This window comes from Staurois parvus, unplaced genomic scaffold (genome assembly GCF_062004578.1).
Source record: "Staurois parvus isolate SC_StPar_1 unplaced genomic scaffold, SC_StPar_1.0 ptg000091l, whole genome shotgun sequence".
NCBI lineage: Eukaryota > Metazoa > Chordata > Amphibia > Anura > Ranidae > Staurois > Staurois parvus.
The window spans coordinates 119,721-147,660 of NW_028317887.1; the positions used below are offsets into that span (position 1 = coordinate 119,721).

A 27,940-nucleotide genomic window follows, 5' to 3' on the forward strand; every position below is an offset into this window, starting at 1 on the left:
TGTTGGGTTACCTTTAAATGTTGCTTGGCCTAGTCTTGAAACCTCAAACACAAGCTGACTTGAGTCGAGGCAGCTTTTGCTGCATATAAGGCTTTTGCTTGATAGTGTTTCTAATGATTCCTTTGTTATGTCCCACAGTGATTTATCTTTACAAAAATGTTTTTGTTGTACACTGAAAAAAGTATAACATGCAAAGCTGTAGATCTCATCAGCTGTTCTTGCAATCTAAAAGAACCAAAAATAAAATTAATTCTGAAATCTACAATTGTGTTCATATTGAGAAAATAAAATACTTCTGGTACAGTGTGTACATTTCACAGCAAAACATCACTGTCTAATGAAACTTCCACCGATCTTAAACAGATCTATCATCAAATTAGGCTCTTTCTCCTCCACGGCCTGGAGAACCCAGAACTCAAGCCTAAGCATTTAGTCACATCACTGGTTGTGAGGAGAACCTGAAGCAGAATTATTGAGGTTGCCAGTGATGGTAGAGGGGCATGACAATCGTTTTGGGAAATGTAATACATTTATTTATTTATTTCAGATACTTACATAGCGCCATCAATTTACGCAACATTCACATCAGTCCCTAACCCTCAAGGGGTCCCTAACTCACATACATACACATACTAGGGCCAATTTAGACAGGAACCAATTAACCTACCAGCATGTCTTTGGCGTGTGGGAGGAAACTGGAGTACCCGGAGGAAACCCACGCAGACACAGGGAGAACATGCAAACTCCAGGCAGGTGGTGCCATGGTTGGGATTCGAACCAGCGACTCTAGTACTGGCAGGCGGAAGTGCTAACTATTTAGTCATTGTGCTGCCCCTAATACATGTGCTGGGACCCTAGAATTTACTTATTATAGGAGTTCTAATGGTATTTGGAAAGGCTATCTAGACTACAGTCTGGTTTGTGACTGACATAATCTGAGACTGAAGTGCCACACCATTGATTCCAACAGTATATTTTAATATATCGCACTGAGTATGGATAAAAAATTGTGAAAGCGTGTGTGTGTGTTAAAACACAGTTTGTCAGCAGCTGGTTTCAGCGTCCATTCAAACCAGTAGCTGATAGACTGTGTGCTTTGTGTTTATCCATCTCAATTCAGTATATATTATCATTCATCATAAATCCAGATGAAAGGGGTATATTGTTGACCCCCAAAATGAATTGTATTTGTGACATTTACTTTTACTGCATATTTGGAATAGATTTATTTCTGGACTTTGGAATTAATAGTATATGAAACCAGACAAAGAGCTATCTTTGTAAATGTAGGGGATTATGTTGCAAAATATGACAAATTATTTCTATATTGTAAGAGGAAAAAAACAATTTTCACTCATATGGAAATAGAGATAACTGAAACACATTCACAAGTATATACAGTATATAAATGAATTAAGTTATCACAATAGTTGTGCTCAAAAGTTTGCATACCCTTGGAGAACTGGTAATATACAGTATAGAGATGAGCGAATTATTCAAAAATTCGATTCGGCTGATTCGCCGAATTTGCGGGAGAAATTCGATTCGATGCAAATTTATTCGCCGCGAATTTAACTTATTTAAAGGGTTTCTAGGCTTCAGAGAGCCTTTATATTAGTGCAGAACACTGTACCTTTAATTTAAATGCCCTTGGAGTCTGCTGGGGAAGAGAAATAATACTGTCAGTCAGTATGACATGCAGATGAGTGCCGTCGATCTTAGAATCACCGCACACTTCACTCATTTGGGCAGTCACGGGGCACGACGAAGAAGAAGAAGAAGAGGAAGAAGAAGAAGAAGAAGAATGAAAAGAAGAATGAAAAGAAGAAGAAGAAGAGTGAAAAGAAGAAGAATGAAAAGAAGAATGAAAAGAAGAAGAAGAATGAAAAGAAGAAGAAGAATGAAAAGAAGAAGAAGAAGAATGAAAAGAAGAAGAAGAATGAAAAGAAGAAGAATGAAAAGAAGAAGAATGAAAAGAAGAAGAAGAAGAATGAAAAGAAGAATGAGAAGAAGAATGAAAAGAAGAATGAAAAGAAGAAGAAGAATGAAAAGAAGAATGAAAAGAAGAAGAAGAATGAAAAGCAGAATGAAAAGAAGAAGAAGAAGAAGAATGAAAAGAAGAAGAAGAAGAATGAAAAGAAGAATGAAAATAAGAAGAAGAAGAATGAAAAGAAGAAGAATGAAAAGAAGAAGAAGAATGAAAAGAAGAAGAAGAAGAAGAAGAATGAAAAGAAGAAGAAGAAGAATGAAAAGAAGAATGAAAAGAAGAAGAAGAATGAAAAGAAGAAGAAGAATGAAAAGAAGAAGAAGAAGAATGAAAAGAAGAATGAGAAGAATGAAAAGAAGAATGAAAAGAAGAAGAAGAATAAAAAGAAGAAGAAGAAGAATGAAAAGAAGAAGAAGAAGAAGAATGAAAAGAAGAATGAAAAGAAGAAGAATGAAAAGAAGGAGAAGAAGAAAGAAAAGAAGAAGAAGAATGAAAAGAAGAAGAAGAAGAATGAAAAGAAAAAGAAGAAGAATGAAAAGCAGAATGAAAAGAAGAAGAAGAATGAAAAGAAGAAAGAAAAGAAGAAGAAGAAGAATGAAAAGAAGAATGAAAAGAAGAAGAAGAAGAAGAATGAAAAGAAGAATGAAAAGAAGAAGAAGAAGAATGAAAGGAAGAAGAAGAATGAAAAGAAGAAGAAGAATGAAAAGAAGAAGAAGAAGAATAAAAAGAAGAATGAAAAGAAGAAGAAGAATGAAAAGCAGAATGAAAAGAAGAAGAAGAAGAATGAAAAGAAGAAGAAGAAGAATGAAAAGAAGAATGAAAAGAAGAAGAAGAATGAAAAGAAGAAGAAGAATGAAAAGAAGAAGAAGAATGAGAAGAATGAAAAGAAGAATGAGAAGAATGAAAAGAAGAATGAAAAGAAGAAGAAGAATGAAAAGAAGAAGAAGAATGAAAAGAAGAAGAAGAATGAAAAGAAGAAGAAGAAGAATGAAAAGAAGAATGAGAAGAATGAAAAGAAGAATGAAAAGAAGAAGAAGAAGAAGAATAAAAAGAAGAAGAAGAAGAAGAATGAAAAGAAGAAGAAGAAGAAGAATGAAAAGAAGAATGAAAAGAAGAAGAATGAAAAGAAGGAGAAGAAGAATGAAAAGAAGAAGAAGAATGAAAAGAAGAAGAAGAAGAAGAATGAAAAGAAGAAGAAGAATGAAAAGCAGAATGAAAAGAAGAAGAAGAATGAAAAGAAGAAGAATGAAAAGAAGAATGAAAAGAAGAAGAAGAAGAAGAAGAATGAAAAGAAGAAGAATGAAAAGAAGAATGAAAAGAAGAAGAAGAAGAAGAAGAAGAATGAAAAGAAGAAGAAGAATGAAAAGAAGAATGAAAAGAAGAAGAAGAAGAAGAATGAAAGGAAGAAGAAGAATGAAAAGAAGAAGAAGAAGAATGAAAAGAAGAAGAAGAAGAATGAGAAGAAGAATGAAAAGAAGAATTAAAAGAAGAATGAGAAGAATGAAAAGAAGAAGAAGAAGAATGAAAAGAAGAAGAAGAAGAATGAAAAGAAGAATGCAAAGAAGAAGAAGAAGAATGAAAAGAAGAATGAAAAGAAGAAGAAGAATGAAAAGAAGAATGAAAAGAAGAAGAATGAAAAGAAGAAGAAGAAGAATGAAAAGAAGAATGAAAAGAAGAAGAATGAAAAGAAGAAGAAGAAGAATGAAAAGAAGAAGAATGAAAAGAAGAATGAAAAGAAGAAGAATGAAAAGAAGAAGAAGAAGAATGAAAAGAAGAATGAAAAGAAGAAGAAGAATGAAAAGAAGAATGAAAAGAAGAAGGAGAATGAAAAGAAGAAGAAGGAGAATGAAAAGAAGAAGAGGAAGAAGAATGAAAAGATGAAAAGAAGAAGAAGAAGAAGAATGAAAAGAAGAAGAAGAATGAAAAGATGAATGAAAAGAAGAAGAAGAAGAATGAAAAGAAGAAGAATGAAAAGAAGAAGAAGAATGAAAAGAAGAAGAAGAAGAATGAAAAGAAGAAGAAGAATGAAAAGAAGAATGAAAAGAAGAAGAAGAATGAAAAGAAGAAGAAGAAGAATGAAAAGAAGAAGAAGAAGAATGAAAAGAAGAATGAAAAGAAGAAGAAGAAGAATGAAAAGAAGAAGAAGAATGAAAAGAAGAAGAATTCCAGTACAGCAAAAAGTGTATCTGCAGAGAGCTCCGCTATTTCTGACAGTTCTCTGACAGTTCTGACAGTTCATTTACAGCGGTTGAAACATTGTATCTATTTATTTCCGAATAAAAACATCTGTATCCTAAATGGAAACAAATAGATACAATGTTTCAACCGCTGTAAATGAACTGTCAGAGAACTGTCAGAAATAGCGGAGCTCTCTGCAGTGACACTTTTGCCGGCTGATCGGGGAAAATTCGATTCGTGCATCCGAAGTTTGCTAAAATTCGGATTCGATGCGAATCGAATTTTTCCTAATATTCAAAACGAATTCCACTTCGCCAAGTTCGATTCGCTCATCTCTAATACAGTACATATAATTTTTAAGGAAAACATGAGTGAGCAGGCAAAACACATTTCTTTTATTTTTTTATGGGAGTCACATTCAACTGTAGGTCATAACAGAATGGCACAATCATAAAACAAAACATGGCAACAAGTAAACAAATGAAATGACCCCTGTTCAAAAGTCTGCATACCTTTAGTTCTTAATTCTTGCCCCCTTTAGCATCAATGACAGCATGCAGTCTTTTGTAATAGTTGTCTATGATGCCCTGAATTCTTCCAGGTGGTATAGCTGCCTATTTGTCTTGGCAAAATGCCTCCAGGTCATGCAAAGTCTTTGGTCATCTTGCATGAACCGCACGTCTGAGATTTCCCCAGAGTGACTTGATGATATTAAGGTCAGGAGACTGTGATGGCCACTCCAGAATATTCACCTTTTTGTACTGTAACCACCGGAGGGGCCTGTGCTTAGGGTCACTGTCGTGCTGGAAAATCCATGAGCATCCCATGCACAGCTTTCGTCTAGAGGAATGCAAATGGTCTGCCAGTATTTTCTAATAACATGCTGCCATCATCTTGCCATCAATTTTCACAACATTCCCCATGGCTTTACAGCTCCCCCCCCAAAAAAAACCAAACAAACAATACATCAGTGAGCCACCACCATGCTTTACAGTGGGGATGGTATTCCTGTTGCTATAGACCTTGTTGACCCTCTCCAAACATAGCTTTTATTGTTGTGGCCATAAAAGCTAAATTTTGGTATTGTCACTGCAGATTACATTGTGCCAGAAGCTGTGAGGTGTGTCAAGGAGTTGTCAGGTATATTGTAACTGGGCTTTCCTGTGGCATTAGCATAGTAAGCAACTCAACCATGCGGCCTCATTTTGTTCATCAAAGTATCATCGTATTGTGCTCCTTGAAACAACCACACTTTTTCCAGAGATGCCTGTATTTCTCCTGAGGTTACCTGTTGGTTTTTCTTTGTATCCTGAACAATTCTTCTGGCAGTTGTGGCTTTCTTTCTTGGTATACCTGACCTTAGCATAGTATCAAGAGATCCCCAAATTTCCCACTTCTTAATAAGTGATTGAACAGTACTGACTGGCATATTTAAGGCTTTGGATATCTTTTTATATCCTTTTCCATCTTTATAAAGTTCCATTACCTTGTTACACAGGTCTTTTGACAGTTCTTTTCTGCTCCTCATGGTTCAGTATCTAGCCTGCTCAGTGCATCCATGTAAGAGCTAACAAACTCATTGACTATTTATAAACAGACACTAACTGCAATTTAAAAAGCCAGGGTTGTTACAAAATAACCCTTAACTGCCATTTTAACCTGGGTGTGTAACCTTTTGTACCTCTACCAAAGCCAAACATTCCAGGGTATGTAAACTTTTGATCATGGCCATTTAGGTGATTTCTGTTATCATTATGATTTAAAAAGGAGCCAAACCACTATGTGATAATAAATGGCTTCATATGATCGCTATCCTTAAATAAAAGACAGTTTTTGGCATGATCAGTCATATTTTTGACATCAATGACAACATTACACGATTTCTGCTAAAGTATTCAAACTTTTGAGCACAACTGTACATTATGAATTGCTGAAAACAAAAAAATGTGTATTTGTGAATGTAAATCTAATTTGAAAATCAAATGCATTAAAGTGATTTTATCACCAAGAGAGTGGGAAATGGTTAGAGCCCATGTTAGGCTTTTGTTGCCATCTGTGTTTTTCTTGGAAGGATTTTCCCTCACTTCCTGGCCCAAAAGCACCACAAAAAAATGACTGGAAGTCTCCCAGAAGTGGGGAGGAATCCCTGCTTTTACAGCTTTCTCCAGAACAGATGTCCCCCCTTTAGGGCATTTCCCACCACCTCTTGTTCCAGAGCAAATGAAAAAACGTCAGACTTTCTTACACTTTCTGTCTGACAGCTAAAATAATGGTCAGTTATTGGCCTTTACTATGGAAATACAAGCTATATCTCTGTAACAAAAAAAAAAAGAAAAAGCATTATTACCTTTAGTCCAATTAGTGAAAGCAGTAAGCTCTGAAATCCTTTCCCTTCATCATGCATAAGGTTACTATAACAGCTCTCTAGTGGCTTGCTAACCAATTCCTGAACCTAAAAGATATATGTAGAAAGCAGGAGCAAAACAAGCAAAGCAGAGAAAAAAATAGAAATTATAAAGTAAAAACCAAATAGAATTCAGATATTGTATTAAAAGCAAACATTACACTGTTTAAGTTAATGACTAGCACAAACAACATTTACCTGGACTTTAAAACAGTAGCTATCAATATAGATAGTTACACAAGGGAAATGTCTCATTTTTACACTTGAAAAGGAAGGCCATTTACCCCATTCGGTTCTAGAACTCCCAAATATTTTTTTTCAGACATGTATTAGCGTTTAACTGTAAAGCGGGGTGATAAGTTGCGTGCCCTGTGCAGGGCACAGGTGTTGCGTGCATCCCCATGCCAGCAGTACCATAGTTGTGTATTGGGACATGTGGCTGCACAGATACAGCTGCTGTGTCCCCATGTGACATCTGTGTGGGTCCCAGGGCAAGTTTGGGGACATGCACGGACACGGATGTAACATTGGGAAACAGCAGCTGTGCCCGTACTGCCGTGTGTCCCAGTAGACATCTATGTGACTACAGGCACAGGGATACATGCAACACCTGTGCATCCCCATGCTAGTAAAAGAGAGCCCTGCATAGGGCACACTTCTAATTGCCCTTGAGAACGGAGCCTTACAGTACTTCATTGCCTTACAATTTAAAGATGAGGGAAATGGATCAAACTGGAGAAGCTAGAATAAGCTGTGCATGGCAGCCAACCAAGGCCTTGCTCTGAAGAAGGGGAATAGGTCCATGAAATGTGTCAGCTGGTTTTGCTGTTGGTCTCTATTTGGAGGTGGAGAGTGGTCCATACATGCTTTTAGCTCACTTTGGTTTGTGAGTATAACCTTTGTCATTCACATCTTTTAATGAAGTGTCAAAAGATAATAGACGTGTGCGCCCTTTCTGTTTTCTGTTTCTCTTTAGTGTTTGATCTCCCTGGTCTGAGGAGGGCTACAGCGTCTAAATTTCCTGTTTTGGATGCCAAGGGACCTTATGAGCATTGGCCTATACTACGAGTGCCTTTGATCATTTCGGAGCACGAGTGTCAAGTTTTTTCCTTCCTTTTCTTCGCATCTTAAGCCATATTACATTCTGATAGGCAAGTCAACCAAGTATGCAGGAAAAGTGTGAGGGTCAGTACAATGTTTGAAGAATAAATAAAAAAGTGAGCGCTCTCTCAGCAGCAGCCAATGCACTCAAGGTAATCACAGCAAAACCCTCAAAATACACAAAAATATAAGAAGTGCGGCGCTAATAAATATGTGTCTCAAGTGAACCAAAACACAAATATGATAGGCAAAAATTAATATATCAGATAAATAATAATGTCCAAGTAAAACGCAGGATCTTGCATGAAGTAAAAAGAACCAGGATCCAACAGTAAAATTGCGCACTCACCGGACGCGCTATAAAAGAGCGCATATGTAGTATGACCACTGGAGGCCTCCCCTCTGATGATGTGCTGGAGCACGAAAGGCCTTAGGAGGAGCCAGCAGAGCGTGACATTCAGCCGCCTGGAACCACGAGGAAGCCCGGCGGCCATCTTACTTTTGGGTCAGTTACACTCCCATTCATTGTTCACTTTCACAGTGTTTCTGCCCTGTATTTAAGTTCTTACATTTTTGGAATAAACGTTTTTGCTTTTTACATACTACACTATGAGGTGTTTTTTGGCTCCTATCTGGAGCTAACATATTTCAGGAAATTCCATTTCTCATCTTCACCACCGGAAGGAGTCCCTTACTTATCATTCACCCAGTCTTAAGGGGATTTCTGGATCTGGAAGTTGTCCATTATACTGGGATCACCTGCTCCTGGATGGCTATCTACTGTCCCTGCATGATGGATTTCCAGTGGTCATACTACATATGCGCTTTTTTATAGTGCGTCCGGTGAGTGCGCAATTTTACTGTTGGATCCTGGTTCTTTTTACTTCATGCAAGATCCTGCGTTTTACTTGGACATTATTATTTATCTGATATATTAATTTTTGCCTATCATATTTGTGTTTTGGTTCACTTGAGACACATATTTATTAGCGCCGCACTTCTTATATTTTAATGTCTGAAGAATGTAGGGGGAGGGCTTGGAGTGTATTTAGCTATTTGGACTGGTACCAAGTACCAACTAAATAGAGGTTCGTTATTGGTTTTTTAGCATATTGTTTTGAGAGCATAATTTGTTCATGGTTCATATTTGTCATATTATATTTTTGGTCCACTCTTTTAACTCTTTCCCATACATGTATGCAAATTATAAATTCTACAATATAAATTCAGTATTATAGAATTTGTAATTATCAAACTATAACTAAAGGCAAAACTGTTTTTTCAGCTTTGGATAGAGTGGAGAGGGATTAGAACACCTTTTAGGTTGTTATTGCTCTATGTGCCTGTTAGGGATATTCACTCCCTCTAGTTGTCCTGTTTACTGTTATCAGTGAAAGAGAAATAAAATTCTAAATTATGGGTTGTCCCTAGAACAGGAATAGAGGGGAAATCTTACTTTGGGAACTTTACTCCTGGTGATTTCCTCAGTTTTGGGATTCCCTCAGTTTTGGGGCATACTCACTTCCTGTTTTGGCTATGGGACAGCAAGTGAAAAGAAATCTCCCCAATGGGACACAGTGGAGTCACGGCTCCCTGGCGCTGCCAACTTCACCTGGTCTTCCTTCCAGTTTCACGGCTTTTGGCTGTATGAATGGCTGGGGTCGCGATGATGTCACTCCCGCATATGCGCACAGGAACCCTTGGCTACAGCATGGAGCACTGAGGGTTCAGCATGATATTCTGTCCCTTCAAAGAGCATGCACTGGTGACGTCACCGGCAGTATGTTATGTGAATGTCTCCTAAACCGTGCACGTTTAGGGAATGTTCACTGTGCCTACAAGTAGGTACAAGTTCTAAAAGAGGACTTTACTTCAACTTCAATCTTGTTTGATAACTTATGATATATGAATATTTGTATCGCTGAATCAACAACTCAAAGAATATGTAAAGCCTGAAGGAATACAACTATACGGGTACTGTTGAGTTGATCATGTCTCTAATATTTATTTTCTAAGTATTTTACCAGCACAAGAACAGGTCAAAAAATATGATGTACTACGGAGTTATTCCAATGTCATGTTGTACCTTCTCTGTTGCATTTTGTATATGATCTTAATTCTGTGTATGCTCACAAATGTGTAATATCCTAATAAACCTTCACTCTAGAAAAAAAATAAAACAAAAAAACAAACATACAGTATGTATAGCCTAAACCTTTTTGGAGAGAGTAAGGAAAGCTTACAAACTGATAGTTTTTTACTGTCTGTATGGGTTTTACATCACTTTCTGACTTGATGACAATGATAATCTGGGTAGCAGAACAGGAAAGAACTCTACAGCTATTCCTAGATAAGAAACTGAAGCTTTGAGGAGGGTGGTATAAAAGATAAGCTTTACTCTGCTGACTAGTGTGTTAAAATCATTAGGATTACCATTTGTTTATCCTTGTCCTGTATAATAAGGATGCTTTCCCCGGCACTGTCAATTCCAGCTCGACCAGCCCTGCCAATCATCTGTTTATATTGTGCCCTCTTCAGGAAATCTTTGGCAACATATGGTGCCCGTAAAATAACCCTGCGGAAGGGAAAATCAAACCTAGGATATTATTACCAGGAATATGAACTATATATATATATATATATATATGTACACACATACATATACACACATACAGTACTATCTATGCAAACATTTTAGGCAGGTGTAAAGAAATGATGTATAGTAAGAATACAGTTTTATGTCGCAGGTCATACACCATGGCAAGACTGAGTACGACAACAAGACACAAGGTAGTTATACTGCATCAGCAAGGTCTCTCCCAGGCAAAGATTGCAAAGCAGACTTGGGTTTCAGAAAAGGAAACTTAATGCAGTAGATAAAAGACACATCATGCTTCCTCCCCTTCGACATCAAAAAATGTTCAGCAATGTTATCAGCACAAAACTGGCAGAAACCAGTGGAATCATGTGGTCTTTATAAAAGAATTGTGGCCAAAAAGTCATACCTCCGATGTGGAAATAAGGCTGAGACTCAACTATGCATGAAAACATAGGAACTGGGGTACAGAAAAATTACAGCAGGTGCTCGAGTCAAAATTTTAAATATTTGGCAGCAGCAGGAGGCAGTTTGTTAGCCGAAGAGCTGGACAGCAGTACAATAAAGAGTGTCTGCGGCAACAGTTAAGCATGTTGGCGTTTCCTTGCAGGTTTGGTGCTGCATTTTTGCAGAGTTGGAGATTTGGTCAGTCTTTATCAATAAACAAAATGAACACTAAATGAACTATGAACACTTCTATTTCTAAAAACATTCTTAATTCACAGAATTTATTCACACCTGCCTAAAACATTTGCATAGTAATAAAAGTATATATATATATATACATATACATATATATATACACACACATACACTCACTTATATACACACACACTAAAACTTAAATTAAATAAAATTAAGGAAACACTATCCATCATTCTCGCAGTTTACTTGAGCGATTACTGGCATAACATGCCAGTATTCTTATAGTTATAATAGGTTCAGGATCTCAGCAGCACAATTGTCACTTTCCTACTATTTACAGAAAGTAAGCAAAGAGGACACAGGAAATCAACATTATAATGGCTCTTAGAATGAGATCCAACTAATAACGGCTTAGTAATAAAGCAATGCAAATGGCAATGGCTATGCGAGTAACCCACAGCATCCAAAAGAGACATAATAGTGAAAGCTGAATGCTGTTTGGTTGCTGTAGGAAGAAGGCACATATGCTTTACACACAGGCAACCGGTATTTTCAAAGAGGGCCTCAAATGCCAATGATGTACAGCTTGTTTGGGCCTTTTCATTATTCCACTGCCACCTTATAATTTTTTTCTTAGACACTTAAAAGAGGAGAGCAGCAGAAAAAAAAATCATACTCATCTAGATGGCTGTAGCACCGATCACAGCTGCAGCTGTCCCCTGCTGGCTCTCCCTGAGAACTGAGCGATCAAACATGGCCGATCAATCAGTTCTCACCCTCTGCTCTGAGAGGCTCTCTGCTTTGCCCCTCCAGCGCCCATTGGAGCACCAGGCTGTGGAGGGGCTGGCTCAGGTTCTGAGCTGCTCGTTGAGAAGCTGAGCCAGCTGCCAGTCCATGCATCTGGGTGGATTCTGACTGTAAAGTCAGGGGTCTTTCCTGAGCCTGGAACAGTTGAGAAACATCAGCTGACAGTGGGCTTTAAAAAGCTCGTTGTCAGCTGAAAATGGGTCGCAGGAGTGCAGAATGAACTGCACTTCTTTGATCCACAAGAGAAGTATAGCCAAAATAGATTTGGCTATACTTATCCTTTAAATAATTTTATAAAAAGAAAAATGTGTCTATGTTATTATTAACCAGAAATTGATTGCTCACTGTCCTCGAAATGTAAAGAGATACAACAGATTATATGAACCATTCTTACACTCAGGTTACATTAACAGAAATAAATACCAAAATCTTGCATGCATAGTCAAACTGTGTTCAAGTTAAAGAAGAGGACCAAATAGACAGCACCAGTGGGCTGCTCATTATTGAGACATGCCCGTGAATTAATACATTGGTGTTGATTTACTAAAGGCAAATAGTCTTTGCACTGCATTACTTCTTTTCCTTGCATGTTCCCCTCAGATCTAGAACAACTGCACTTGAAGTACACTTAAAGTGCACTTGCAAGTGTGCTTGCAGTGCACAGACTATTTGCCTTTATTAAATCAACCCCAATGTTTAACAAACTGACCTTCGAGCTGGCAGATTGACTCCTGCTGCCAGAGTGGAAGTGCATGTAAGTAGACAGAGGACTCCAGCCGAATAGGCTTCTTCCACCAACTTCCTCTCATCACTAGTCAGTCCACTGTGATGGTAAGCGATGCCAAAGGGAACTGTTCTCTTCAGCACCGAGCACATTGTTCCATTGCCTGTGTTCTTTAGGTTTTCAAGCAGGATCTTCTTTTCGGCTTCTCTGTAATCTAAGTATGCTCTTAGGCATACAAAAGTGAATGTGTCATTTTTAGCATCGTTTTATGATGTGCTGGTTAAAAATTGGATTTTGTTCTACATACTTACCTGTAAAATCCATTTCTTTATCGTACATCACGGGACATGGAGCAGGCTATTCATGACTATGTGGGTTATAGGCCACCCATAGGTGAATGGACACTGGCCGACCAATCAGAGAGGCAGTCCTCCCCTATATATTCTACAGGAAGTACTTCAGTTTTTTTAGCAAGCAATGAAAATTCCAGAAAGAGGGGCGGGACCTCTGTGTCCCACGATGTACTCCAGGAAATGGATTTTACAGGTAAGTATATAGAAAAAATCCAGTTTTCTTTATTGAACATCACGGGACACAGAGTAAGCTATTCATAACTATGTGGGAGGTCTCAAAGCAATTAGAAATTTGAGGGGAGGTTGACACCATGATAGCCACCGTCCTTAATCCCTCAGGACCTAACCAGCCGCCCGTAAAACACTGTGGCCAAAAGCAGAATCCTCTGCGGCTCTGACACCCACCTGGTAGAACCTTGTGAATGTGTGAACCGAAGACCATGTAGCGGCCTTGCAAACCTGAGCCACTGACGCCTGATGGCGGATTGCCCAAAATGCCCCCACACTCCTGGAAGAGTGTGCCTTCACCCAAAGGGTGGGATTTTACCTTTCAAACCACAGGCTTGAATGATCAATTAGCAGATCCATGAGAAATAATCACCTTGGAGGCTGCCTGCCCCTTCCTAGGTCCCTCTGGCAACACAAATAGAGAATCTGACCTCCTGACCTGTGCTGTTGCCTTCAAGAAGACCCTTACAGCACGTGCAACATCCAAGGTATGCAGAGATCTTTCTATTGCTGACTGAGGTCTAGGAAAGAATGAAGGCAGAACTATGTTCTGATTGAGATGAAAGCTAGAAACCACCTTTGGTAAAAAGCAAAAATTAGGTTGCAACACCACCTTATCATAATGCAAAACCAGAAATGGTTCTCTGCAAGATAGAGCTGCCAGCTCCGACACCCTTCTCGCAGAAGTGATTGCCACTACAAACAACACCTTATGAGTCAATAGGACCAGGGAAATCTCTCCAATAGGCTCAAATGGTGGCTTTTGCAAAACCGCCAAAACCAAGTTCAGGTCCCAAGGACACAAGGGCAACCTGAATGGAGGAGCCATATGCATCACTCCTTGTAAAAAAGTGCGGACCAAAGAGTGAGACGCAATGGGTCTCTGGGAACAAAATTGCTAAATGCTGAAACCTGGCCTGTAATGGTACCAACAGTCAAATTCTTTTGCAACCCTGTTGGAAGAAATGACAGAATCCTGCCAATCACACGTGGGTGCCATTTGTGAACCTCACACCAGGCAATGTAAGCCTTCCAGGTTCTGTAATAAATGTTTTTTGAAACTTCCTCTCTAGCACCCATGATGGGGATGACAGAATCTGACACTCCCCTATCTTTCAGGATCTGGGTTTCAATAGCCACGCAGTCAAATTTAGCTACCATAAAGCTGGGTGCAATATAGGACCTTGAGACAACAGGTCTGGCCAATACGGTAGTGTCCACTGCCTGTCTACTGACATCTTCACTATGTCTGTGTACCAGGCCTTCCTGGACCAGGCTGGAGCAATCAGTATCACAAGAATAGACTCCTCCCGAATCCTGAGTAAGAGACATGGCAGGAACTGGATCGGAGGAAGGGCATAAATCAGTGAGAACTGGTTCCAAGGAAGGCGTCTACCCCTGACGCACAAGGGTACCTTACCCTGGACACAAAAAGACCAACCTTGTTGTTGAACCTGGATGTCAACAGATCTACATCCAGGCCAACCCGTTGCTGGCAGATTTCCTTGAAAACATCAAGATGCAAAGCCGATTCCCCTGGAATCAACTGCTGACTACTGAGATAATCCCCCTGCCAATTTTCCACACCTGAAATGAACACTGCTGACAGACTTGGAACATATCTCTCTGCCCAGTTCAGAATGTAGTTCACCTCCTAAGCACCTCGACTCTTGGTACCTCCCTGGTGGCTGGTGTATGTGACTGCTGTGGCATTGTTGGACTGAATCCTTACAGGTCAACTCTGAAGCCTGGATGTCTAATGCCTCAGAGCCAGCCTCACTGTTCAAAGTTTCAGGACATTGATGGGAGGAACCCTTGACCTGTGGCCTCCTCCAGAACAGCCCCTCAACCTGAAAGGCAGGCATTGGTGGTTACCAACTTCCACACCACTGGCCAAAGAGGATCTTCCCTTCTCCAAATTGTGAGCTATCCACAACCAATTCAGGCTCTGCTGCACCTCTGGAGACAGGGATATGCAATAATCCAGGGCTGGAATTTTGTTCCAAACAGACAGAATGTACCTTTGCAGTGGTCTGGAGTGGAATTGAACATGGGGAATAGTCTCAAATGAGGACAGCATCTTCCTCAGCAACCTCATACAGAGGCGAATTGAAGGATACCTCTTGACCTTCAAACTGCAAACCTCGTCCCTCGGGATGCAATGTTTCCCTGGAGGTAGAAATACCTTTGCCTGAACCGTGTCTAGGACAACCTCAAATACTCCAGGCTCTGCAATGGTTCCAGGGCCGAATTCTTGACGCTGAGCACCCAGCCCAGTTGTTTCAGAATCTGCATCATAAGGACCACATCCTGCTTCAGATTGGGCACCGACCGATTTCTGAGCAAGAGATCATCTAGATAACCTGTAACCGATATTTCCTGAGTTCTGAGTAATCCCAACTCCGAAGCAAGAATTATTGTGAAAACTTAAACGGTAGTGCTATGAACTGGAAATGCTGAGCACCTAATGCAAATCGCAAAATCTTTGGTGAGGAATGAATATTGGTACATGCAGGTAGGCATCCTTGATGTCTATGGATGCCAAAAAATCTCCCTCCTGTAGGAAGGCCACTACTGACCGAACCGATTCCATTTGAAAGGATTGGACATTTATGAACTGATTTAGCCCCTTGAGATCCAAAATGGGCCTTACATCCCCATTTGGTTTTGGGACTGTAAACAAGTTTGAATAAAACCCCTGAAATCTTTTGTCCGCTTGAACCTCGATGATTACTCCCTGAGACAATAGGCAATCAAGTGCCTGAAATAAAGCTCTTTTCTCTGGATTTATTGGTACATTTGATCTTAGAAACCAGGGAAAGGGAAATACTCAAAACTGTAGCCTGTACCCCAGAGAAATCATGTAAATTACCCATTTGTCTTGGATAAGAGCCCTTCATGAGGCCACAAAATTCAAAAGCCTTCCCTCCACTTGAAAAATTGGGGGCGCCCCTTCATAAAGATGCGGACCTTGGATCTGTCTGAAACAACTTTTGCACCCAGGGCCTCCTTGGGTTTTGATTCTGAGATCTACCTCTGGAGGCTGGGACCTGTGTGTAGCGAAATGACTGCCTGGTAGATGAGGGCCCAGCAATCAAAGCCTCTGACACCTTAAAAGAAGGGCGTTTGGATTTATTCTTAGAGGGTAGAAGAGCACTCTTACCCCCTGAAATCTTTTGGATATATTTGTCCAAATTTTCCCCAAACAGCCATTCTCCATGAAAAGGAAAACCTGCCAACAATTTTTTGCACGGCAGTTCTGACAACCATTTATTCAGCCACAAAACCCGCGCATGTGCACTGATAATAGGGCCAAGCGAGAAAATTGCTGAATTGAGTCCTTAAGAACATCAACTGCAAAACACAAAACATGCAGAACATCCTCCAAATCCTTGGCTGAGCATTCCCCTGCACTGATGGTCTTCCAATCCGCTACTTGACAAGGTCAGAAAGACTCTGGCAAATGCTGGCTGTGCAGCAGAACCTGCCAGGGAGAAGGAGGCCTTAAGGAGAGACTCCAGCTTCTTAAAGATTTCATGAATGAAACAGCTGCATCCAGTACAGGCAACCCCCATTTCTTAAGCTTTTGTTCCATGGGGTACAAGAAAGAAAACCTCTTTGATGGAAAAAAACGCTGTCTGGGTGATCACAGTCAACGTACATAATTTGCTCCAGAAGAGGATGCACCGAAAAGCCTGAGTACTCTGTGAAGGCTTCAAAGAGCCCAGGAAGATTAAGTAACCTCATAGGTTTCTATCAGAGGTAGCCTAAATCCAGACTGTACCATATCAGTGAGGTCCTGAAAAATCTCTGAGACTGGGAGGCAGAGACCGCCTGCTTCTCCTCAGGCTGTGACTCGTCAGACAGAGATTCTACTGCCTGACCTTCCTCCAGTTCTTCCTCCTTTTCAGGCTCCACCCATTCCTGCTCCAGGATTGGTGATGGGGATCTATTCTGCTTCTTAGTCCCCTGAGAAACTGATGCAAACATCCCAGCAATATTATCTTCTAAACCCGCTAAGGCTGAAGCAAGATCATCCTTGGTTACATTTGATGAGGCAGAAGCCCCAGTAGCAGCCACAATGCCAGACAGACGCAGTGGCTCAGACTGCCCAGTTGTTTCTGGCCTGTCAGGAGAGGATATCAGAGCGGACCTTCGGCTAGGTTCTTCAGGATCTGGTGGTGGTACATTAGTGCCCTTTCCTGTTGCACCTCCACCACTCCGATATCTGGAAGACATCACTTTAGATAGCGCAAACCTGTGCACCTCCAATATTAATCACAGACCTCAAGATACAGCTATGCAAGTAGTGTACTGAAGTAAAGACACTCAATGCAAATGCTGCCTTATGAGCCACCTAGGGCGGCTGCTAACATACTGGTTCATGCTTCCCCTCAGGGGAGTACTCACGTGCTCCTACAGAATACCCTGCTCTGTGTCCCAGCCACAGGAGGTTCCCCAGCAGCAGCCCATGTGTGTCCTAGCCTCCAGATAAACAAATATTTACGACTACCGTTTCTGGCCGCTACTGTGCATGAGCTGGCTGTACTCCCTCTAGTGACCGAAAACAGAAGAGCAAGCACATCTCGGAAACAATTGCGAGCACTCCCCCTGGTGGAAACTCAAATTCACAACACCTCTCCTTTTCCCTCCAATTTAGAGTTTTGTTTGGTTCTTTACAGAGAGAAGAAAAAGGAGATATCTTACCAGTCCTGCCACAGGTCCCTGACTTCCATCAGGCACCAACCTTCACCCATCATGGTGGGCATTGTCATATAGACCTTCAAGGACTCAGTCCAATGCTGAGGGGCCACTGCCTTGGACACGTATAGCACGTTAGCGCGTTGTATCATATATAGGTGATCTGTCAGATATCCCTTCTCAAGGTAGGTCTGGATACAGCCTGGGGGTAGTCGGCTCTCCTTTTGGTTACAGGAAATGATGGTCAGCCTGGGTTCCTTTTTAGGGAATGCGTGGGTCACCCTCTTTCAGGCATTGGGATGGTCATCAGGGGATAGCTGGGAAGTTAAAGTGCTCGGTGCAGAGCAAAATAAGGGGGGATTCCCATAGTGTAGTATTTCAAAATAAGAATGTTTTAATAGTAGTATATAGTAAAAGGTCAAAGGTAAAACATACACTGTGGTTTGTGCGAGATAAAATAAGCAATGCAGTAAAATTTCTCAATATAACACTGACCAGCTGGTACCATGAAATGACCGCCGGACCTCTGTGATCTGGCAGTGTAACGTCTGGGCGTGCTGGGCTCCTTCCTTGACGCGTTTCACACAAACGTTCGTTTTCAAAAGGGGTGTGCTCCATCATCTATATATGATACAACGCGCTAATTTAAGCACATCTGGTGAGTGCGCACTTTATCTATGTCTTGCACAACCACCTGAGCATATCAAGCTTATTGGGAATAACAGCGTCATTAGGAGATCATTTTGATAAACTGTGTTTATATATTTTTTATATTTTATGACATAAACGCAGGTATAACTACAGTGCGTTTCCCTTTGAAGATTTTATGAACTTGTATATCAGTTCAAGAGTTAATATTTCTTGATGCATATATGTATATTTGCTTAGCTGCATACCTGTCCTTTTAATATATCTTTTAGTGCTGCACTTTTTTACATATTTTATCTGAAGGAGTTTGGTTTTTACCTTCGTGCAATAGCTGCTTTTATAACTTAGCGCTCACTTTCTCTATTTACAGGGTTCCATCTGCACAGGGTCCAGCGCCGTACGGCTGCATTACAGGCAAAACCTCAAGGATTATCCAGCGAGGCCCAGGTACCTCCATTTTCACTCACAGCTTTCCGAGTGGATCAATTAAAGTGCCTGATTTTCTAATGGAACAGTTCTTGACTTTCAGGTATGCTCAAAGAGCACAGCAACATTTTCGATGACCATCCACCTTACAGACATTGGCAAAGAAACTGAAGTACTTCCTGTATAGGAGGGGTTATACGGGGGAGGACCTCCTCTCAGATTGGTAGGTCAGTGTCCATTTACCTATAGGTGACCTATAACCCACATAGTCATGAATAGTCTGCTCTGTGTCGCGTGATGTACGATAAAGAAATGCTGTATATTACTACACAGAATTATAAATTAAAGTTAAAAAGGAAAATGCAACAGAGATTCACTCGATGTAAATAATCTTGCCAATATACATTAAAGAACTTTTTTTTTAATTTTCCCATGTAGTGGGGCTATGCCCATACTGCATGGGTTAAAGTGGAACTGCACTGCATCTGAGCACCACAAACCAAAAATTCTATTTACTTCTTTGTTAATATTCAAAGCAAACTCCCCATCTATTCATGTCTCCATGCTTTATTTTACTGAGAAATAATATTGAAAAACATCCCCTGGCATTTCTGGCAGTGGCCATCTTGAGTAAGGGCAGATGTTCATGTAGCATTTACTTCCTGGAATCCATCTGTCCTTAGCTCAGGCATTGGCTGAGCTGAGAACCCTCCCTCCATTCCTGAAGACTGCTGGGATGCATGACATCATTTGCCTAGGCATGGAAACCAGGAAGAAACTGAAGAAATATTAAAAAAATGTAAAACAAGTAAATATGATATACTTCTCTATACATTTACTAATGCAGATTTAAAATAGTCAATGTTGATTGGGAGAGTTAAGTTTCACTTTAACTGCTCATTTTTGTCTAGTGGGGAGGAGAGCGGAGATATAGTTACCTAATCCGCTAATTCTTGGAGCGCAAGACCGGTCCCTGCTGTTTCTGCCCCCTTGCATGCTAGCGGTCTTGTGAATGGACTGTTCCGGATGTCATATACCGCCTGCTCTAGACATGGGGACGGCAGGAACAGTCCACCGCTAGACATGGAAGAGCGCTGTTTTCTGGAGGATTGAAGGATTGGGTAAGTATAGCTTTTCTTTGCAGCCCTGGAGAAAACGAGCAGTTAACCTATGCAGTGCGGGCACAGGCCCACTGCATGGGACATAAACATTTTGCCTGGAGTTCTCCTTTAATGCTGTAGAAACTTTGTTTCTTTGTATAACTTGTCATTATTTCAATACATGGGAGAAGCTATATATGCTCATTACAAACAGGCACTGCTCCCTGCTCTGACAACTCAGCGCTGTTCCATGCTGTGCTGTCTACTGTCACTTTTTCTGGATGACACTCTTGCAATCTGTAACCCAAGTATGCTCAGATGCTGAAAAGCCCAAGAAGCACTAACTGATCTAGTGTGATGTAGCTTAACAAGGAAAGTGGGAACCTTGCTTTTGAGGTCAAAAGATGAGCTGTCAAATCCACCTGGCAATAGTTGAGAAGAAAGCTCTCATGTACAGGGATGTTCACGAAGGACAAATAGTATGTACCGCATTCATGCAATGGAGAGAAGAGAGTGGAGAGAAGAGAGTGGAGAGAAAAAAGAGGAGAGAAGAAAGAGGAGAAGAGAGATAGTAGAACAATGTACTGGTCAAGTTCAAAGGAAGAAATTACTTCCAAAAAAAATTAGGCCCCAGTGAAGCAGAAGAAAAGGATATTTACCGGTTGTTTCTGGAGAACCAACAGAACCAGGCTAAGATCCTATGGAATACAGGGGAACATACAAGAGAGACAATGTGAGTAACACCCTGTACAATGGCCTTCACCAAGGATTGAGAAGTAAGTAGTCTGAAAATTAACTGCTAAGGCTGAGATGTGACCCCAGAGAGTACTCAAAGATAATGTCGATCCAGGACCACACTGTAGAACAGACAGGATTCATCCCATGGAGAAATTACTGGGATTGAACTTTCATGCTTCTCACCAAAAGAAATACACCTTCAAAGTAAAATGGTACACTTTGTAAGTAGTTGATTTCCTAGCCTGCAAGAGTATAGAGATGATCAAATTAGCTAGGCCCTTGTCCCTCAGAACCTGGGCTTCAACAGCCAGGCTGAAAGCCAACAACCAAGAAGCAGGGTGGTAAACCGGCTCTTGGGACAGAAGACCTGGACGATCCAGGACAACCCACAGAGTATGCCAGGAGTTTGAAAAGGTCAAGAATCAAGTCCTCCTGGGGCAGTTTGGTGAAATGAAAATTACAAGAATGCCCTCCATCTCAATCATGTGGAGTAGGAGAGGAAAGGTATAGTTGAGGTTGAATGGCTCACAAAGTCACAGCTGCAAAGGCTATGGTAGAAGCAAACCAGCTCAGTTTGTTGTTGAACCTAGAAGACAGGAGGTCCACACTGGGCTTCCCTCGCCTGCGAAAAATGTCTTGAAGCACCTCCAAGTGAAGAGACAATCAAGTCCAGACTTTGATAACTGAAGATGTCCACCTGCCAATTTTTCACACCTGCGATGTGCATAACAGATAAACTGGAAGGGCTGAAATGTGAAGTTCTGTCCAAGCCAGAATCGGATTTGCTTCTCTTTTGGCTGTGAGACTCTAGTTCCTCCCTCGTGGTTTATGTAAACCACTGCCATGCCATTGTCCTGGTTGGGTGTCCTTGTAGACGAGAAGTCCACTGTTGCAGGGATAACCAAGGCAACCTGAGATACAGAATACTGATCAGGAGAGAAGTTTCATCCAATTACCTGGTCCCTTGTACCGAAAGGGTATCGGAGACTTTTCTCTAGTCCAACATGCTGGAATATGTCGCCATAACCTTCCAAACCACTGGGAAACAGGAATACCCTGATTACAGCACTGAACTTGAGACCCACCGTACAAGAGCAAGCCTGATAATTTGGACGGGCACATAGGACAATCCAGAAAGTGAAACTGTCTTTCCAACAGTCAGAAAGCCAAGTTACAGTGGTCAGGAGTGAAACTGGGTACATGGAGCTGCCTCAAAAGAGGCCGCCATCAGCTCCAAAACCCTCAGGCAAAGCAGAGGGTTGGCTGATTCCTGGAATGTGTAGAACAAATATGAATGCGGAGAGTCTGGAGTTTGTCCATGAGAGGAAGACCTAGGACAAGTCAGTAACTAGGATCAGGCCTAGATATTTTAAACTATGAGATGGTTCCAGCACTGACTATTGTAGGTTTAGGATCCATCTGAACCTCTGGAGGGTCTGCACAGGTTATTGAACCTTGATTGAAAGAACCTGAGTCGACTGATCGTTCAGAAGAAGAAGGTGACTAAGATATCCTAATATGGGAATGCTCTTATAGTAAAGCAGAGCAAGAACAGGGGCTCAGACCTTGGTGAAGGCTTGAGGTGTAGTAGACAAGCCATGGGGAAAGGCAACAAATTATTAATGAGTGCCTACAGCAAAATGCAGGAAGTGTTGATGTGCCTGGAGGATAAGGATGTGCAAGTAGGCAACCTTACGGTCCACCTAGGCCAGAAAGTCTCCAGGATGGAAGGAAGCAATGACAAACTGAGTGGAATCAACATGGCGTTGAGAACCTTTACATCTAGTAAAGAGGCTTGAACAGAAACCTTGAAACCTCTCCTTTTCCGGGACAATAGTTATGTCCCTTTTAGAGAGAAACTGTGTCAAACAGGGCTGTCTTTATAAATCATGGGGCCCCGTACAACCTGGCAAGGCCTCCCCCTACCTGTAGTTGTCATGAGTATCTGTCACGGTGTAAGGTCAGGTTCAGAGACCAGTTGCTATAGCAGTAAAAGGCTTAACTGGAACCAGCAGGATAGGTACACCAGCAGATCCCCCTGGGAATGACGCAGGCTCACCTGAGGTGCGGGGTCTAAGTATTAACCGGTATTCACCAGAGCTCCTAATGGTGGAGATGGATTGGGCTGCGTGTTAATACCAGGTCGCAGATCTCAGGATCACCCCACCAGGGAATGAGCAAACTGGGAACCAATAGCGGATCAACAGGTTAGGGATCAGACGAAAGCAGAGTCGGTCACAAGCCAAGGGTCGGTCACAAATGGTAGCAGATCAATCGTGGTCAGGAACAAGCCAAAGGTCAGTAGCGGAGGTGTAGACAGCAGCAAGAACAGTAGCAGGATATTGGCTGGAAAGGCACAATAATCTGGCAAGGAGGAAGTCCAAGGACATGGCTTATATAGGAAGTTCATGGGAGGAGCAAGGAGTTCAAGGTTCAAGAGCAAACAAGGCACAAGGCAGGATTATCCAATAGATGAGGCAAAGTGTTGTCCAGCATCCCAGGTAGCTCAGTGAGTAGAGTTACTGCCTGACACAGTAGAAGTCCCAGGTTCAAGTCCAGGCCCTGACAGTACTCCCCTCCTCCCAGGACGTCCTCTGGATGTCTTAGGACTAGGCTTTATTTTCTTCATCGATCAATGGGGAGATAGACTGGGTAATTGAATTTATGCGTTCAGGCAGGATAACATCAGTCGCAGCAATTGTTCTTTTGGCTTTATTAGGACAATTGACTGCGTAATGCCCAGAGTCCCCACAGTATAAACATAAATTCTCCAAACGTCTTCTCTCCTTCTCTTGAGTAGAAATTGATCTTTTAACAGTATCTACTTGCATAGGTTCAGGTGTGTTATAATCTGAAGAAATGTTTAAATCCTTCTGACTGAACTGATTAGCAGAAAAACGCATGCCACCATTACTTCCCAATCTCTCCTTTCTTCTTTCTGTCAGTCTCTGGTCAATCCGAATGCATAATTGGATGAACTCCTCAAGATCGTTAGGAGTCTCTCCTCTGGCGAGCTCATCCTTCACCTGTTCAGAGAGCCCCTGCCGGAACTGACTCTTTTGCACTGCTGGGTTCCAGGTGGTGTCTGAGATCTAGCGTCGAAATTCAGTTGTATACTCCGCAACAGGGCGTCTACCCTGCCTCAAACTATGCAGCTTGGCTTCAGCGGTAGCGCAGCGGTTGAGATCATCAAAGACCTGGTTCATTGCAGTCACAAAAGTTGCAAAACTGTTTAACATTGCATTGTTTTGCTCTATATAGGGAGAGGCCCAAGCTAGGGCTTCCTCAGTCAGGAGGTTTATAACAAACAATACCTTCTGCCTCTCAGTATTAAATGCAGCAGGTTGCATCTGGAAATAAATGCGGCATTGGTTAAGGAAACCCCTGTAGTGGCGGCGGTCTCCATTGAACTTGAGTGGCAGAGGCATGCGTGTATTACCAACATCGCGGGAGCACATGTCCAGCAATCGTGTCTGCAGAGCATGGATCTCTTCCTGTTGCCCCTCTACTACACTTTGCAGTTCAGCAAATTTCTTTTGGTAGGTAACACCAAACTCTTGTAGCTCTGAAATTTGCTGCCTGACAGGAGCCATGGCATTTGCTATAGCGGCCTCCATGTGTGGGCCAGATTATTCTGTCACGGTGTAAGGTCAGGTTCAGAGACCAGTTGCTATAGCAGTAAAAGGCTTACCTGGAACCAGCAGGATAGGTACACCAGCGGATCCCCCTGGGAATGACGCAGGCTCACCTGAGGTGCGGGGTCTAAGTATTAACCGGTATTCACCAGAGCTCCTAATGGTGGAGATGGATTGGGCTGCGTGTTAATACCAGGTCGCAGATCTCAGGATCACCCCACCAGGGAATGAGCAAACTGGGAACCAATAGCGGATCAACAGGTTAGGGATCAGACGAAAGCAGAGTCGGTCACAAGCCAAGGGTCGGTCACAAATGGTAGCAGATCAATCGTGGTCAGGAACAAGCCAAAGGTCAGTAGCGGAGGTGTAGACAGCAGCAGGAACAGTAGCAGGATATTGGCTGGAAAGGCACAATAATCTGGCAAGGAGGAAGTCCAAGGACATGGCTTATATAGGAAGTACATGGGAGGAGCAAGGAGTTCAAGGTTCAAGAGCAAACAAGGCACAAGGCAGGATTATCCAATAGATGAGGCAAAGTGTTGTCCAGCATCCCAGGTAGCTCAGTGAGTAGAGTTACTGCCTGACACAGTAGAAGTCCCAGGTTCAAGTCCAGGCCCTGACAGTATCATTGAAGAGTTGTTAAACCTTAACAAATTAAATCAGCCCACAACTGGAAAATACTAATGTACAAATTGTTACCATTTTTATATGTTGCTTATTTAATATTTCCAGTTCATATTTACTGCTTACAGTCAGCAGATGGAGAGTGTATAGCTAATGTTCCAGGTTTTTAAAATGCTCATTTGTTAATATGCTGTAAATCCTCTAAATTGACTTTACTGTGAATATCAAAAGGAAGATTTTAGAATACAGAGCTGATTTAGAAAGGATACACAGCCTGCCTCTTTTCTAAAAGAAACAGTAGCCATTCGGATATGTAATTTGCAGGAGCAGTTAACAAGTGCAGAGATATTGCTCTGCAACTGCTTCCATGAGTTCTCCTTCCATGACAATGAGCAGGTAGGTAGATGATAGGGTGGGTACAGGACTTGTGGTGGAACAGTGTTCCAGGCTTTGCCCAGGTCTTGGAGAAATGAAAGGAACTATTTTAGGGTCAAAAGGAGCAGGTTTTCCAAAAGGAAAATTCCCCCCCCCCCCCCATTTTTTCTGGAGCAAATGGTATTTTTCATTGCCCAGTGACCTCCTTGATAAAACTGCCCAGGAGTTTGCCAAAAAGGCATTGCTTCATCAGTGGCATATACAAGAGGCATGTATTGCATTCAAGCTCTGCAGACCAACATTTAGCAAAAGTGTCCTCAGCCTGGGCACCTAAAGGATTGTGTATAATTGACAAATAGGAGCCGCTAGTCCATCAACATCAGACAGTAGGGCCACAGGCAAGAGCACCAGTTGTTAGAGGACAGAAGGGTTTATCAAGGTAGAACCAGGATTGCAGGACATGTCCTTGGAACAGACAGCTAAGGTCTGGCAGATAGACATGATCACAATGGCCTCTGTGGGAAAACTCCACATGGCCCTCATAAACTGAAAACTGATCATAAGCTGCCAGGGACCACCATGCCACCCTCCCTGAGACTAGGATTCACCCTGTTAAACTTGCAGGTGAGAAAGTTTCACAAGCAGTACTGACCAACACAGGAAGCGATAATGCAAACAGTAACTAACAAGCTAATGGAGGCAGCAAGGCTGGAAAGAGTGGTCTTGTATGTGTGTGTAGTCCAAAATTGTGCGTGCATGCACAGAATGAACCAACCTGAAGACAGCTGAGCAGACACAGAAGAGGCCTCCAAGGAAGTGTGCCTACACCCAATACAAAAGGTAAAATTGTGAAAAATTTCCAAATAGCAGTGGAGCCACCTACTCCCCCTGCAACCGAAATAGTCAGCCAACGAATCTGAGTGTAGCCCATTACGGAATTAGCCCAGCACCTCCAGGCTCCAAGAAGGACTGCAGCCCTAACTTACCACAGCGTTGATTTCCTGCAATCCCCACCATAGAAAGGCAGGGTCTAAGGGACATGCCCTATCCCACAGTCTTCATTCTCCTGGTGGGTATGCCCCCTAAAAGGGCTTCCACGAATGGGTGGTCTAGACCAGTAGAACACCCTGCACTTAACTTGATACACTACACCATGTGGCTAGGTCAGCACCTTACACAGAGCTAAGTACCTAGAGAACCAGTGTCTTCTTTCTGTTGGGGTCTTGGTAGCTGATCCAGAAGCTAAAAAACTGAGCCTCAATGGTTCTACAGCAACTAAAGAATCTAGCTAGTAGAAAGAAAATCTTGATAAAAAGCAAAAGGTTAGGAAATGATTTGCTTCTCTCAGAGCAGAGAAAAGACACCCATTCTCCTAAGGATACTAATAAAAAAACTGAGCTATGCTGGGAGTAGGAGGGGTTATACTGAGCAGTCCTTATAGCTCTTGTTTGTCAGTGTCCAATCTCCTAACAGCAGCAGAAACATATGTACCTGAATACCAAATCAAAACAGGTATTAAAAGGAAATCCCATGTACGGAGCTGAGATTGGGAGAAGAACAAGCACTTTAAGAAGCCAAGCAAATATGCTTAAGTATTTATGTCTAAACAAGAAATTTGATGATAGTTGGAAAGAGCAGAGAGATGAGCTGATCAGTCTGCTGTTTTTTCATTTCAATGTCCAGGCCAGGTTAGGGGAGGGACAAGATCTGTAAGTGTTTCTTAACTGCAAGAAAAATCAGAACACCCACCATGCCAGACAGGGCTGTGCTGTGTGTTAGCATTGTGTAATTCTCGGGACCAAATGAAAGAAACAGTTCTTTGGCAGGTAATACAGATCAAGTGTGTAATAACTTGTTTGCCTAAAGTTCAGCTTTAGGCTTATAAAAAGGTGAAAGGCAAATCCAAAATTACTGCACGTGAAACACTGCAATCACGTTTCAAAACATGTGCTTGCGTAAAGTGCACTAAGCTGTCCCTTCTAAATGAGCCATTCTAATAGGTTTTCTATTACTTTTTTGCCTTTGCAATTTTAGAAGCATGAATAGAACTCTATCACCATATACATAAAAGAGTGGAGATGATGTCTGCAAGAAAACGGTTGCCATTTTTTTTAAAGCAATTTAGAAAAATAAAGCAAATCTCTGCTTTCTTTGAATAAATAAACCCTCTGATTTTATTTTTCTTTACATCTCTCAAATACAGCATAGGGCTTTAAGTACTATAAAATACACATTTAGAGTTATTGCAGCATGTGTCGGTGCAGATGCAAAAGATAACTATATATTACGGTAATCAACACATTTATACTGGTGGTTTTACAAGCAAAATTACTGAAAAATGATAATATTTAAAAAGTTAACTTTTTATTCTGTCTGCAAAAACTTTAAATCTGAAATATTCACATCAGATGCTGACACAGAAGATGTCCTTTTTTAGTTATCCAAATTTTACAGTTGTCACTGATACAGGACCTGAGGGGTAATCGTACAAGAATACGTCTGTTCTGGTGACAGCTATCTAAGAGTGAATGTTCTTCATTTTAGAGAGATATCCTCTCACTCACTGTATTGATCCAATGGGCCAAAATGGGCAAGAAAAAATTTTATATGCTGTATATTATAACCTATAAACTGTAAAACTCAATTGAAAAGCAAACTGAAATCTTTTTG

At 41.4% G+C, this 27,940-nt stretch overlaps 1 protein-coding gene across 1 annotated transcript in view; it reads right to left on the bottom strand.

Annotated features, from left to right (window-relative positions):
- Positions 1-27,940, bottom strand: part of HELQ (helicase, POLQ like) — a 75,208-nt gene that overhangs the window by 18,212 nt on the left and 29,056 nt on the right. The window contains exons 11-14 of the mRNA XM_089670527.1: positions 12,428-12,667; positions 10,104-10,245; positions 6,513-6,617; positions 12-225 (exon numbers count right to left, since the gene is read on the bottom strand). Of these exons, the coding sequence (XP_089526653.1) occupies positions 12-225; positions 6,513-6,617; positions 10,104-10,245; positions 12,428-12,667 (701 nt within the window). The remainder of the gene's footprint in view (positions 1-11; positions 226-6,512; positions 6,618-10,103; positions 10,246-12,427; positions 12,668-27,940) is intronic.